Source organism: Acartia tonsa, chromosome 4 (assembly GCF_053477335.1).
Source record: "Acartia tonsa isolate MP-2025a chromosome 4, ASM5347733v1, whole genome shotgun sequence".
Lineage (NCBI taxonomy): Eukaryota > Metazoa > Arthropoda > Copepoda > Calanoida > Acartiidae > Acartia > Acartia tonsa.
The window spans coordinates 34,843,525-34,858,391 of record NC_137263.1 but is presented as its reverse complement, the minus strand read 5'-3'; the positions used below and the strand labels follow the sequence as shown (position 1 = coordinate 34,858,391).

General features: G+C 31.6%; 1 protein-coding gene across 1 annotated transcript in view; it reads left to right on the top strand.

The window, feature by feature from the left end:
- LOC145318310 (uncharacterized) overlaps positions 1 to 7,233 on the top strand; it is a 28,776-nt gene extending 21,543 nt beyond the window's left edge. The window contains exons 3-6 of the mRNA XM_080159617.1: positions 35 to 126; positions 5,166 to 5,284; positions 5,486 to 5,559; positions 5,845 to 7,233. Of these exons, the coding sequence (XP_080015743.1) occupies positions 35 to 126; positions 5,166 to 5,284; positions 5,486 to 5,559; positions 5,845 to 6,450 (891 nt within the window). The 3' untranslated portion in view covers positions 6,451 to 7,233. The remainder of the gene's footprint in view (positions 1 to 34; positions 127 to 5,165; positions 5,285 to 5,485; positions 5,560 to 5,844) is intronic.
- The last annotated feature ends 7,634 nt before the right edge of the window (positions 7,234 to 14,867 follow it).

The following is a 14,867-nucleotide window of genomic DNA, read 5'->3' as shown; positions in this document are numbered from 1 at the left end:
ACAAGAGATGGTATATGATTGATTGATTATTTAGGCATCTTCCCGAAGTTCTGAGGAAAGTGTGACCTACCCAATATTTTTGGATCCAAGAGAAGTGACTCATTGGAATTGTCTAGGCTTTAACCTGTAAGTATGAACCCATTTTTTGGAATTTTGGAATCTTCCAAATATTTTCGGATCCAAGATAAGTAGTACACTGTAAGTGTCTAGGTTTTAACCTGTTAGTTTTAAAATCATCTAAATATTTTTGGATCCAAGAGAATTAATTAATGGAAATGGCTGTGCTTTAACCTGTAAGTAACCTTAGAATTTCCGAATTTATGACTTGCCGCTAAAATTAACCAATCTTGTTCCTCCTTACCAAAACAGCATCCAATAATAAGCAGGTATTTTGGCAAGTTGGTGCTTGATGGGTTCAGTTCAGCGGTAATTTCAGACATTTAAAGAAGATTATATTTTATTTGATTTATTTTATAATCAACCAAAAATTAATTAAAGGTTATAACAAGAGAAGCGACTGCATTGCATATTGTTTTACCTGTAAGTATAACTATTGCTGTCCGTTTGTCTATCAGTATGTTTTCCGCTAACAGTTTATTATAACGTGTTTGGGTTTTTATTTATTCTTATTTACCTCTATCTAGAATTTGCCTGTTATTATTTAATCAATTGTGTTATTCATTTTTTACTTAGAGAATAAAATTTCGTAGTTTTAAACTGCGTAAAAACTATATTCTTATTGGTCTTTGTTTGCTAAACAGTCGAACATACCTTTATCATAAAGTAGTAGCTGCCAAATTAAAGCCATACTGTACAAACCAATCCATTGGTTTTATGTTTAAATTTATTGACTATTTAAAAAACATAAAATGTCTAAATATCATGGAAAAAATGTTCATATTCAAACATACATATCAACTCTAACAAGAACAATTGTGATAAAAAGAGCGAAGAAATTTAAATTGATTTCAAAAGAACATGTATAAATTTGAAGAAATATTCTAGGATTTATACAAGTAGAATAGAAGGAGGACAACATCAATAAAAGTAAAGCTAAAGAAATGGGACAAAGATTTTATGTTTTTTATAATAAAATTAATTAAAAATAAACAGATTCTACTCTTACAGCATCAAGACACGACGTTTAAAAACCCTTTTAAAAAAAATTTAATATTTTTGAAATAGTAGGACGATTCTAATAAAAATATGTCTAGATTTACGATCTTGGTTATCCGTTATGGACGGACAGGCAACCCCAAAATAGAATATTAGAAAAGCTAGTAAGGAGGATAGCCGCCAGCTATGGACTAGCTACGATACTAAAATAAAACACAACACTTGCTTTACATTCAATATTGGCAGAAATGAATATTAAAATATGCAATAACCATAACATCCTTTTTTATTTTAAGCAATTCATTAAGAAAATAGTTACAGTGCTATTATACTACACAGTAATAACAATAAGTGTTGTCTGAACTGATATTTAAACAAGGACGAATGAGTACACGAAGAGCATTACACAAAAAAATCGCAAAATATAAGGAGGGAGGAGAAATGGGACTGTAAATTACACTTGAGTTTTATAACCATGTTTTTCTTTTTTGTTGGCTCAAAAACTTTGGGTACTTTTATTGAATTTTGGTTACATGATCTAAAACAAGCATCGAAAATTTTCATCCAATAATCTTAAACTAAAACAGGGGTTATGTAGTTTATTATCATTGGGAATTTAATTCAATTTATCGTCGATTGTCTTATCATTTTCGATTTCTGGTAGAAATAAAAAGCTTCTGAATGAATATACCAGATAAAATTTAAGCTTTTTTGTTCATCATATTTTAGATGGCTTTGGTAATTTGAGACCCATTCTTTGAAGGTCATGATTAGAATCATGCCCTTTGATTTAACAGCATTTGTCGGAAATTTTTGTTTTAGGGCTCGTCAATTTAATGGCAGCCATAGGCCAGTTACCCGTCAGGCTAAATTTGCGAATTATCCACTTATCCATACATCCTTTGAAAAATTGAGAAGATAAAAACAGTTAAAGTTCATAATGAAATTTTTGTAATTATCCTTGCTCATGCTCACCTTATGTCTTCGTGGTATGTAAATGGATATATAGAATATACGTGGATATTATGAAAGGGAAAACATTGTCTTCAATTTATTTTCCTAACATGGATATCACTAATTGGTCAGTTCCAACTTCCTTTATCCAGTAGCAGGGGAGGAGGTAAAGGGGGTGGATGCAAGGATGTCGTTATTTGAGAAAACTACAAGTTTCACATTATTAGAGTATATAATAATCTGGTGTAAGATCCAAGTAATAATAAATCCAGGTTTTACCAATTTATGCTGACAAAATTACTGCAGACAAAGGTTTACTTATCACAATAGGATTCAAATGGAGGTTAGATCATTGTCTTAACCATGACACTTAGGTTAAGTATGACTTCCGAATTCGCGGGAAGTTCTAGAGATCTTAGTTTGACGGACAAAAACCCCCAATACCAGGAACCATCAAGTTTCAACAGCAGGTTTGAGTATAGATTTATTGATACAAACTATTTCAAAGTCCTGAAATTACAAAATCAATTAATCAATCAAATTCCAGTTTTTATAACCACGTAATATTATTTGCTTTTTATAATCTTTTTTTCTACGGTTAAGAATCTTTGGGTACTTTGGCTTTAAAGGAAAATTATTTGGTTTAATAGATCATTGTTAAATGCAAAAATAAAGGCACATAAAAATTACTAAAACATAATAATTGAATCATAATAAAGTTTCATGTTTAGCTGGCTAAAGCCTTTTGAACTTATTAAATCCGTCCTATACGCCATTCAATTTAAATAAAATGAACAAAATCTACCTGAAGTTCTTATGGTTTAAAGCCCCTGGTATACTAGGGTTGTTCACGCACTATGAGACCAACGATAGGCCCAACTTTATTCTCCGAAATCTTCATCCACTCACATATCATTCAAAAGTAAAGAACGTGGACACATCAAAACATAAACAACATTCCATGCTGCGTCTCTTTAGGAAAGGAAAGTCAAACAAAGACGACATTTGCGCTGAATTGGAATTATGAATAAGGGAATTAATTTCGATCTTGATAAACACAAAGCTTCCTCGAAAAGAGGTTAAGACGATCATACAAATTTGCTACATGAATAGTAATCTCATTTTATGAAGATTTTTAAAATTCCATAGTTAAGATTTACAAAAATAAAAAAAAAGTAGTTTTGACAGAAAAAAAAACATGAAAGCAATGTTTACAGAAAAAAAGTTAAAAAACCTATAATTATTCTCTCATCGATATAAAACAATTGGAGAATATTCAAAACTAATTATGTCAAAAAAGGACTTTAATACACATTTTAAAAATATGATTCTTATACCTCATATTTACAAAGAAGGTAATGCTTGTAAAGTCCATTAGTCTTGGAAGTTTTCTATGGATATTGTAATCCTTGTTGTATTACGTTTAATATTCAAGATATAAACAGAAAACCTCTATTTGAATATTTTTAACAGAGCAATAAATCATTTTAACACTATGTAAAGATTTAAAAATTAGTTCAAATGCGGGAAAATTATATTATTACTTAAACGTTTGTGCATTTTAATTCAATAGTATTAGAAAACTATATTTTGCAAATATTTTGTATATCTACTATAGCAAAATAATAAATTGTTTTATTGGTGAAAAACTAAAAAAACATATATAAGGAAAATTTATATATTCGGTAAATCTATATATTTACACCTATATAAAACGCTCATCCACCCTCTTTAGCACAATTCTCTCTGCTTTTAATGAATGAACGAACTAACCAATAGATGAGATTTATATTAGCCACATAAACTGACCAAAAATTTTCCTTTGTCAATATATCCACGTATATTATCTCCATTATTCTGTATTATCAAAATTTATGTCCCTAAGGTAAATTGTGTTTGTTGAGTCATCTGACAACATGTTTCTCCTGGAGATCACCATTCATGTACCACAGAAAAAACATTAGGAGATTTTATATTTTTATTTGTTAGTGCTAAAAGCTTTGTTTCAAATAAAGGTTTCGCGATTTTTACTTAATAAATATATATATAATATACAAGTATTAAAGCCACTAGCCTGTAGGGATTTTTAACAAGTATTAAGAAAATAGCCCAAATCCACCAAAAGTTAAATATATGTCCTTCCTAAAAAGTAAAAGTCTTTCGGATTTGCTGTTTTCGAGATCTTTTGTATATCTTAGAATTTTTTCTTCGCCCAGCGGACAATGGATCTAAAATTCATATTTCTGACAGTCATGGACGTTGGGTACCAGAACACATGCAACTTTTATTATTTTGCCAAATTTCAAAGACTTTGGGTACCAGCGCAAAGAATGCCGCTAAAACAATTATTCCCAAAGCAGACGACTCTTACTGAACTAACCAATACAAATACTAGCAGACTATTTGAAAAAAAATTAAACAAATTTTTGGGGTTTTATAAACAAAATAGTTTTCTTCTGAGAATGGGTGAGATAAACCAGAAATTCTACTGTGATACTTCTGTAACTATCCATTCTAATCAACCCCTTATTAAATATGAAAACAAACCCCATTTATGGTATTATTTTGTGAGAAACTGGCAGTACTAAGGTCATACCTTTTATGATAAATTACAGACTATTCACAGGAAAATGAGACAGGATAACCTAATGTTAATACTTTTCTTTTAGTGTTTAATAATTTCTTATTAATTATACAAATCTAATAAAGATTGCAATATCTAAATTTTCCAGATATATCTGGTTTTGAAGATATTGAGTTAGAACTCTAAAATTTGATTAATTGCCCATTGTCCCCTCCCTTACTCCCTGCCCAGCGCCCCTAGGGGAGGTCTAAGGAGGTAAAAAAACTCGAAAATTATATAGCTTCATTGAAATGTACAACCAATCTAGACCATCCAGCAATAACTAGATTTTTAGCTACAGAAGAAAATAACTTCTACTTTATATTGTAGGATTTACAGAGGAAAAGGTTTTGTGATTTTTATGGTTCATTAATTCAGTTCTGTTTTTAACTCTGTTTGTGATAATAACTTCGAGGCAAAAGTTTTTTAAGAATTCACCTCTGGTCTGTATGTCTGTAATGTTTATATCTAGGTGGACCAACACCCAGAAGTCTAAACAGTACACTTACGAGGTTGATGCTTGCGTGCTGGTTGCCTTTGGTATACAGATTCTCTTCCCATGGATATATCAGCTGATCACTGGAGTTACAAGTAAACTTTTTAAAACAATATCTAAGACAAAGTATCTGGATGTCTCATTGACTGTCTATACTCTCAATATAAAGGGCTGTATAGTACTATCATCGACCTTGTCGGTACAGTGGTTTCCGATATCTTAAGATTCAGACGAATAGACGGACAGACAGCGTACTAATTTGTATTCAAGATATTCTAATTATTATATAATTATAGTCTTGAGTCGTATTGGAATCCCTCTAATACCTACAGGAAATCCAGGTGGCACGCTAACTGTTACGAATCTTCAGGTAAAAAAGTATTATTCCTAGCAAAACAAGGATGATAACATTCATAAAACGAATCTCAACATGTCAAAAAGTCAATCCTTCGAAACAGTAAGATTAAAAGTAGCTTTAACCACAACTTTTTTTAGAAGAAAAAAAATATTTCTTATTATCAGATGTTTATTTTTTACTTAATTTAAGACATTTTTTATCTGGCCCCCGAATATTTTTCTCTCGTTTTTTGCTTGTTGGTTATACCATTTCCTTGATTGAAAGAGATAACTCCAATAAAAAAAAAAATATGTTTAGAATGTGGATGGAAGCCTAAATCCCAGCATAGCCGAACGGCTGGTAATCCTCCTCGAATACCTGTCTGAACGACTGCCAAACCTGCCAGCTAAATCCCTATCTAAAAATGATAAAGCTACATTAAAGCTAAAGCTGCCACCGATTCCGACACCACCGCCGTTTAGCCTCCCCAACAAACTTGAATTAGCCGATTGGCTGCCGAGTCTTAATGAAATAACGGAACCGGTATCCCGCCGTACGTCCATGCTGTTCAAACCTAAGAAAAAGCAGCAACCACCATCATTATTAATGCAAAGTCTCCAACATAGGTTTGGGGGCGCAGCCATAAAAAAGCCAATACCCACACCAACAGCTGCCACGGCAAACACAGGCCAGCAACCAACAACTGCAAAAAAGAAAATAAGGTTTCCTGAGGAAACAAAATCAAACCCTTTTTCTTTACGCAGTCTACTCCTCAAATTAAGTCCCAAAGATCACAATAGAGAAATCCAGAATAAAGCTTTAAACATGGCGCCTGTCAAAGAAGCTGATAGTACACAGTCGAAACCTAGGCGAAAAAGAAAAAGGCCAAAATACTCTAGAAATGAGCGGCAGCTGCTTGTTTGAATCCTACTCTGTAAGAGCAGCTGCGCTTTACTGGTGATAGATGAAATAGTAAATTATTAAAACCGAACAATTATGATTAGGGTTTATTATATGATAATACTAAAGTGGATTGAGACTTAGAGAATAAATACAATTGAACTATAGAGAAATTAAACTAAAACGAGTGATTGGCTCCAATTGAATAATGCATTTTTAACCCATCTGTTGTTAAAACGCTAAGTGTGTTCTATAAAGCTGAGTTTCCCTTACTTTTTTCTGTCTGTAACGCCAATTCTTGAAAATCTTCTAGAATAGGAATGATTGTAATCTTAGGTCAGATACAAAGTTATACTTACCGATATTCTTTTAAAGGTTGTTTTCAATAATGTTAATAAAGTTGTTTACTTATACATTTATTCTATTATCAAATATAATATGATTTTGAAATCCCAAAATTGCTACTCTACCCACTCTCCGAGAATTAGGACTGGTGTTATGTTATCAATGTGAAATAAAATTATTATACCTTTTGCGTGCTTTGGCCACATGCAGTCTTGTTTTTAAAGAGAAAACAATTAACAATGAAAACATTAAAATTCATAACCTAAGTCATTACCAAGCCTACTTGCTCTAAATATCAAGAATCTCTATTAATTATATTGTAATTTTATAGTATTTATATTATTCATGTTTGCCTCTAACTATTCTTTTTAGCTTGTATTTGTACTTCTATTACTTTTAGAACTTTTGTGGATTTTCTTAAATAATAACATAAATGAAAACGAAAAAACTATGTCTAGCATCGTATTATATCCAGTTTTCTACGAATATAGAAATGTACAATCATAAGATTAAAACTGTTTTTTTTAGCCGGTGCCTTCGGCACCACGGGGCTAAAAAAACTAGTTTTAATCTTATAATTGTACATTCTGTATCCGCGGAAAGCCGTTTATAATACGATACGAGAAATAACTATTCTCGTATTCATTCGAGACCGATAAGGTGGATTATCCGCGGAAAGCTGTTTAAAATACGCTGCAAGAAATAACTATTATACCATTAAAATTTTTTGACAGACAAAAAATTCATTCAAGTTTCTATTTCTAGTCAAACTTTATTAAAAAATCTGTAATTTTATCATAAATGGAAAATGAACATTGAATAATTTGATTAACTTGGCTTTTATTTGCCATGGTTACAATTTAAGGTTTATTTTATAACCCTACTGTATGTTTGCTATAATGCCATTATTTATATATTCATAGTATTTTTATTTCTAGTCATATTCAGACCTGAATTGGGTAATCAAGACAAGTTAACAGAACCAATAATTGAAAAATATTTGGATTTAAAAAGGTAAAAAAGAGAAAAAAACCTTTTACGTTAATTAAAACATAAAGAAAAAGAATAAAAAATCAGTAATATCAGAGTTTTTTCCCCAACATATTGCTCAGCAACCAAGGACATTTAAGCTTTTTAATTTTGGGGGAGGGGATTATAAAAATTAAAGGGGAGTTGGGGGGGGGGGGGTAATCACCCCTTTATCCCCCCCCCCCTTGGACGTCCCTGTCAGCAACTCCAAAAATCTTTCGTATTATTTCTCTCATTGGTTATAATTTTGTCAATTCATAGTTTAAATCGTTAAATGCTTGTGTATGAATTTTAAAAATATAGCCAACTTTTCACGATTTAATTAATTTAAATCACAGTTTATTTATGTTTAAATTAAATTTAACAAGGATGACAACATCCATAAAAGCGAAGCACTGAAACGGTAGGACAAACGGACACTAACACTTGTATAGTGTCAGAACTGAATAATCAGAATATAAATGTATAAATGTCGAAGCAAAATTGTAAGTAAAATTGTTGAAAAACTGCTTGATACAGAATAATGGTTATGGACATACTTACATTTTTAGGACTTGATTATAGAGTTGCTTCGCTTATAATATTGTACTTTGTTGTCTCAGGAATCAGTATACCAAAAATCAGATAAATCGGATTATTAGATCACATAAAAATTTGTTGTTAAAAAAGTAAAAAAATCAACATGTTTAAAATGGACGTACGAATATTCTGGTAATAATTATAAAGTTGCTACGCTTTTTAAATCGTACCTAACTACTACAGAAATCACCCTGCAAAGTTTGAAATCAATAGGACAATTCTAACATGCCTAAATTAGCGAAAAAAGCTATCCGTTACGGACGGACGGACCGACCCTAATTATAGAAAAGCTTCGCTTTTAACAAATTGTATAACTTTTTATAAAGCTGGGACATTGAATCAGGGGCGTCCAAGCTTTTTTTTTTGGGGGGGGTAAAAAATTTTAGGGGGGGGGGTAATTCGTGTTTGGGGGGGGTAAAATGGCGCGCGAAGCGCGCCGAAATTTTTTTTTACCCCCCCCAAAATTTTTACCCCGGGGGTAAAATTTGATTGGGGGGGGTAATTACCCCCCTAAAGTCTGTTGGGGGGGGTAAATACTCCCCCCAAATCTGTTGGGGGGGGTAATTATCCCCCCCAAACTAATTTACCCCGGGGGTAAAATTTTTGGGGGGGGTAATTTAATTATGTAAAAAAAGCACCTACCTAATGTACTATCCTATAACATAAAGTAGTAAGTAAGGTTTATTTGACTATAGCTTCAGATTTCATTACTTTTAATACTGAGTTCTCCTTTTTAGGAAAGCTTCACATAGATCCCATGATGGTTCCACACTATTATAGGTCAATCCTTTGAGTGGTTTTAGGCTATTTTTCTCCTCCCTTTTTACCCTTTAGAAAACACGAGTTCTTAGATGCTTAGGGCGCCACTACTATTCAAATATATAGTAGTATCTCATTATTTAGAACATAAAAATACAATAATTAACTCACTAACTAATGAACCAATATGATTATACTTTAAAGTGAAGCGTCTTATAGGTCCTGGTAAGTTTTATAACTAGTTTAATCCCTCCCCCCCAAAAAAAAAATTTTCAGTAAAATTTTTTTTTTAAGAACATTCAATTTGGGGGGGGGTAAAACCCCCCCTAAAAAAAAATTTTTAAAGAACATTTATTTTGGGGGGGGTAATTACCCCCCCCCAAAATGGTTTGGTGGGGGTAAATACCCCCCCCAAAATCATTGGGGGTGCCTACGGCACCCCCAAGGTAGGGGTAATTTTTTTTTGGGGGGGGTATTGTTCACAAAATTTTGGGGGTGCCTACGGCACCCCCAAAATCGTTTGGGGGTGCCAAATGGCCCATTACCCCCCCCCTTGGACGCCTATGCATTGAATAAAGCAAGAAAAACTATCTTAGATAAGCAAATCCAATATTTTTTTTAACAAAAACTTTATTTTCAACAAATAGTTATAAAAAATGATTTTTTTGCTTTAATGTAAATAATCTAATGTTTTTAGTGGATAAAAAGTTAAATAAACTTAAAAAGTAAATATTTGTAAATATATTTTTAAGCTTTTTAATATAATAAATATATTTTATAATATACATTGTTTGTTTGAAACAGAATTTGTCAAATACAGTGCTTTTTGTAAATGTTTTTTTATTTCAATTCCATTATATTTTATGAATCTTAAAGATTTTGTTTATTTCAAAACAACCTAAGATGGAAGTACCAGAAAAAAAACTAAGACTGCCTAGACGGTCAAACAATGTTTGTCATAAAAGAACATACGCATTATTAACTCAAACATTCAATTCTGTTGGTGTTACTATGTAGGATACTAGTCTTAAACCATCCTGGGACCTATGTGATGCTTACCTAAAATGAAGAACTGAATCGGTGAAGTAGTTATCGAATTATCAAGCTACAGACAAATAAACCTTTCTAGCTTAAATAATCCTATTATATAATGTACTAATCACTACTAAATCGATTGAGTTCTCTGTTTTAGTTAAACTTCTCATAGATCCTGTGATGGTTTTAGGCTATATTGTTTACAAATTTATATGCCCTTACGAATACAGAGCCTCTTGTTGCTAGGGGCGTAGCCGCCAGTAAGATTTATAATAAGATTATTGGTTTCTTATATTTATCAATTTTCTTCTTAAAATCACGAAACCTTTCAAGAAAGGAAAAAATTCGCTAGCTTTGCAAAATTGTCTTTAACATTACAAAGCTAAAGTTTTATTGTCTAACTGTGTATGTTATAAATAATCTTAAATTTGTGGGTTTTTTCCAGGGTTTGAATCATTCTTGGGTGACTTCCCTTTTTATAAAAGTGACTTTTCTGTTTCAAAAAAAGTTTATGAAAATGGCCATTATTAGTCGTTTCTTTTTAAATTCCCTGGTAGCATATAGCAGTTACAAAGTGTCTCAGAAAGTTGTGACTAACTTACAGCTGTGGATGTATGCTGGGCTACTGAATAAGATGATATAGCGGGCGGCTGATAGCAACTTCACTTCGGATTTATCATGAAATAAGAGTGTGACTGCCCAATCCCGATATTTGTATAGTACAAGGGACCTCTAAAACAATGGCTTCAAAAAAGTTTCGACGCTTCGACGTTTTCCCTAAAAGTGCCTTGTTGGGTCCCCATTAATTTTGAAATAAATTAAAAATAAGGTTAAATGGTTAGTTATTGTGTAATAGGTAGTCCCGCTGGGTTAAGGCACTCACAGTTATGGAATCTCGACCACAAAGAATTTTTTATCCAATCTTGACAAGTGAGGTATTTTTAGAAAGAGGAATATACATAGAAAACGCCTATGTAAATTAGAAAATCCGCAGAAATCAAATTTGCAAGTTATTTGCAAAAATCTGCAATGTTAATTTGCAAAATTAATTTCATGCCCTAAATGACTGATTTAGAAAAAAATCTTTTTATGAAATGTGTTTATCTACAAGTTTAGAACATACTTAAGGCAAAAAAAATTTCTTTAGTGTTACTTTTTTCACCTTGTATATGTAAAAATCAGATATAGAATCCTTTTTAGAGTCAATATAGTGCAAAAATTAACCAAGACATTTTTGCAAAGTATGAAAATCTGAAGAAAATAGTTCTTTTTGCTTTTGATATACATATCAGATAAATGTATATAAAATTAGTGATCAAAAACTAAGTTTTTTCAACACTGTCATTGATTAAATTGCACTTTTAGGTTTAAGAATTACCAAAGTAGTGCATAAAAACTCTTTTTATGTAGTAATTAAACAAAATAAATGCCATAAAAACAACTATAAATGGTCTACTGCATTATAAAAAAACGCCTAATTGTTGATTTGAATTTATTTTGTTTGATAACTTAATAAAAAGAGTTTTTATGTGCAACTTTGGTATTGAGTAAACCTAAAAGTGCATTTTAATCAATGATAGGGTTGAAAAAAGTTATAACTTGTTTTATAGTTTTTGATCACTAATTTTATATACATTTATATGATATGTATATCAAAATCAAAAAGAACTATTTTCTTTAGATTTTCATACTTTGCAAAAATGTCTTGATTACTTTTTGCACTATATTTGCTCTAAAAAGGAGTCTATATCTGATTTTTACATTTAGGATGATAGATTTATGCCAATTATTGTGTTTACATCAAGAAAAAAATTTTTTTGGTTCTATTCCTTTTTTTATCATAAATTGTGAGAAACTGGTTTTTTTTTCATATATAAGGTGAAAAAAGTAACACTAAAGAAAATTTTTTTTGCCTTAAGTATGTTCTAAACTTATAGATAAACACATTTCATAAAAAGATTTTTTTTCTAAATCTGTCATTTAAGGCATGAAATTAATTTTGAAATTAACATTGCAGATTTTGGTAAATAACTTGCAAATATGATTTCTGCGGATTTTCTAATTTACATAGGCGATTTCTATGTATATTCCTCTTTCCAAAAATACATCACTTGTCAAGATTGAATAAATAAATTTTTGTGGTCGAGATTCCCTAACTGTGCACTGTGCACATCCTCTTCGTGTTTACTTTTTACTACACCCCTGATCTCTTGATGAATAGACCTGATTACTCTCTTCCTTGTCATAAAAAATATTTTCAAAAAAATTATACAATATAGTATGACATTTAGGTATGAAATCATAAAAAAACGACAAACTTAGTTATGCTGAGTTAGGTTGATAACTTCCTAATTGAAGTATCTTGGCCCCTCTAACTTTTGTTTGATATTATTAATACAGATTTTTACAAGGCAAACTTTTAAAATTAAAACAATTGACTTCTCTTAATTTTTAATTAAGAAAGACAATATTTTGGGAAGAAGGATTTATATTTCAACCGGGACTTTATTCCTTACTAGCGGCTATACCCCTAGCATCTAGGTGCTCTATGTATATTCGGTTAAATCTGAAAATAAAATAGCCTAAAACCATCTAAGGACCTATGTGAAGCTAACTTAAAATGGAGATCCCAATCTGTTCAGCAGTCATTGAGATCTTTAGAGTCAGACAAAAAATGCCTACTACCTTATAAGATAAACTCATCAAATGGCATAAAACTTGCTTGGGCCCATCAACGACATTTTATTGGAAAATAGTCTGATAAAAATAGGTCCAATTTCAAGCTTTGTGGGTATTGGACATTCAACCTTAGCTGCAAGTGTCCCGTTTTAAAGAACTTTAAAAATACACCCAAAATTGGGAAAGCAACAAACTATAATTTACTTAAACTTAAGTAACATAAAACTTTATCAAGTTAAAATGTTCTTTGGTCTTGTATTTGTTTTATATAAATTGTTTAATATATATGACTATCTTATGTTTATAGCTATATTTGCAACTAAAGAGCCTCGCCCCTAGAAGATTCTAGATGGGATGGGGAAAAATCACCCCTCCCCCCACTATTGGGAGGGGGGAGATACCCTCCCCCAAAATAGCTAAAAACCTTCCCTATAAGATGCTTCACTGTAAAGGAGAACCATATCGGTTCAGGGGTTATCGAGACCATTCGCTACAAACAAAAAAAAGGTTACTACTTTATATAATAGGATAGGATAAGATTGCCTTCAAAATAAAAATACTTGTAAATCCTGAAAGAATTGTCCTAATACGGGACCTCCGTGCTCATGCCTACGGTTTTTTTTTGGCGCCAAAAATTTGTAATTTTGAAACTCTGGCATTGACCTAGTTAGGTGAACTATTAGTCAGTCTCTCCAGAGCTTAGACATACTTATTGGTGTATTTTAACTAAATATTACATGTTGGGTGTGTCCGTAGATCCTTCAATCCGTAACGGATTGCTCTTATAATAACTTATAGGTTATTTATTTAAAATAAGACACAAACTATGTATATAGTTTTAAGATGTTAAAAATTTTGAAATTTCATTCTCAAAAGCTCTTTAATACATTGGATCTAAAGTAAAAAAATAGCTGCCAGAGTAATTAAAAAAGTAATTTAGCTTTATTATTATGATTTCTTCGTTTTTTTTCTATTGTAATGCCTGTTGTCCCTGTTTGACAAAAAATAAATTCTAAAGCACTTATTTCAGTTACTAAATTTTAGTATTTTTTAAGGGAAATGAATTAATGTAGCAAATTAATTTTTTATGCCTTTTCAGCAATTCTGGATTCCTTGTTCACTGAAATTGAAAAGATGTCATTTTTCCACCAATAAATGGTGTTCAATGTCAAATTGGGGAGTTTTTCCGTTAACTTTTTTTAACAATTTAACAAAATATTTGAGAATGGAAATGAGTTAGAGTAGCAGAGTTATGTAATTAGAATGCTTGTTTCTAGGATGTCAATATATCCATGTATTAATCTGCTTGTAAATTATATAACACTAGCGGCTTCGCCCCTCGCCTCTAGGGGCTTTGCCCCAAGAGGTTTGGTCAAACCAATTTTTCGTATTTTAGATTTAAAATAAAAAAGAAAAAAAAATTTTTTAAGGGGGGGGAATTTTTTTTTTGGGGGGGGGGATGTTAGTCGACCCCACTATTTTAATTTTAGTTTTAAAAAGAAAAACAAATTTTTTTTTGGGGGGGGTATTTTTCATTTTTTGGGGGGTTTGGGGTGTCCCACCCCCCAAAAAAATAGCTATAAACCTTCCCGGGACGTATGAGAAGCTACCCTGTAAAGGAGAACCCGATCGGTTCAGCGGTTAGCGAGATCCTTCGCTACAAACAAACAGACAAACACAAACAGACAGACATCGTTCTACTTTGTATTATAGATTTGAAAATAAATAGAAAACGACGATTGCATCCAAAAAGGCAAAGCAAAATATGGTTTTTAGATAATAAGCTTTAATCACCTGCAAATTAATATACTTATTAGTAGCGAAGCTACTCTATAATTCCGAATGTCCTTCCGTCCGTTTGTCCGTCTGTCCGTCGGTCCGTAATTGATAAATTGGGAGAAACGTGATTTTCTCGGCTCCTTTTCAAGATAGACAGCTGAAATTTTTAGGGAAGATTCCTATGACATATAATATAATCTATACATTGTTTTGTCCATATGTCTGTTATTTGGGGT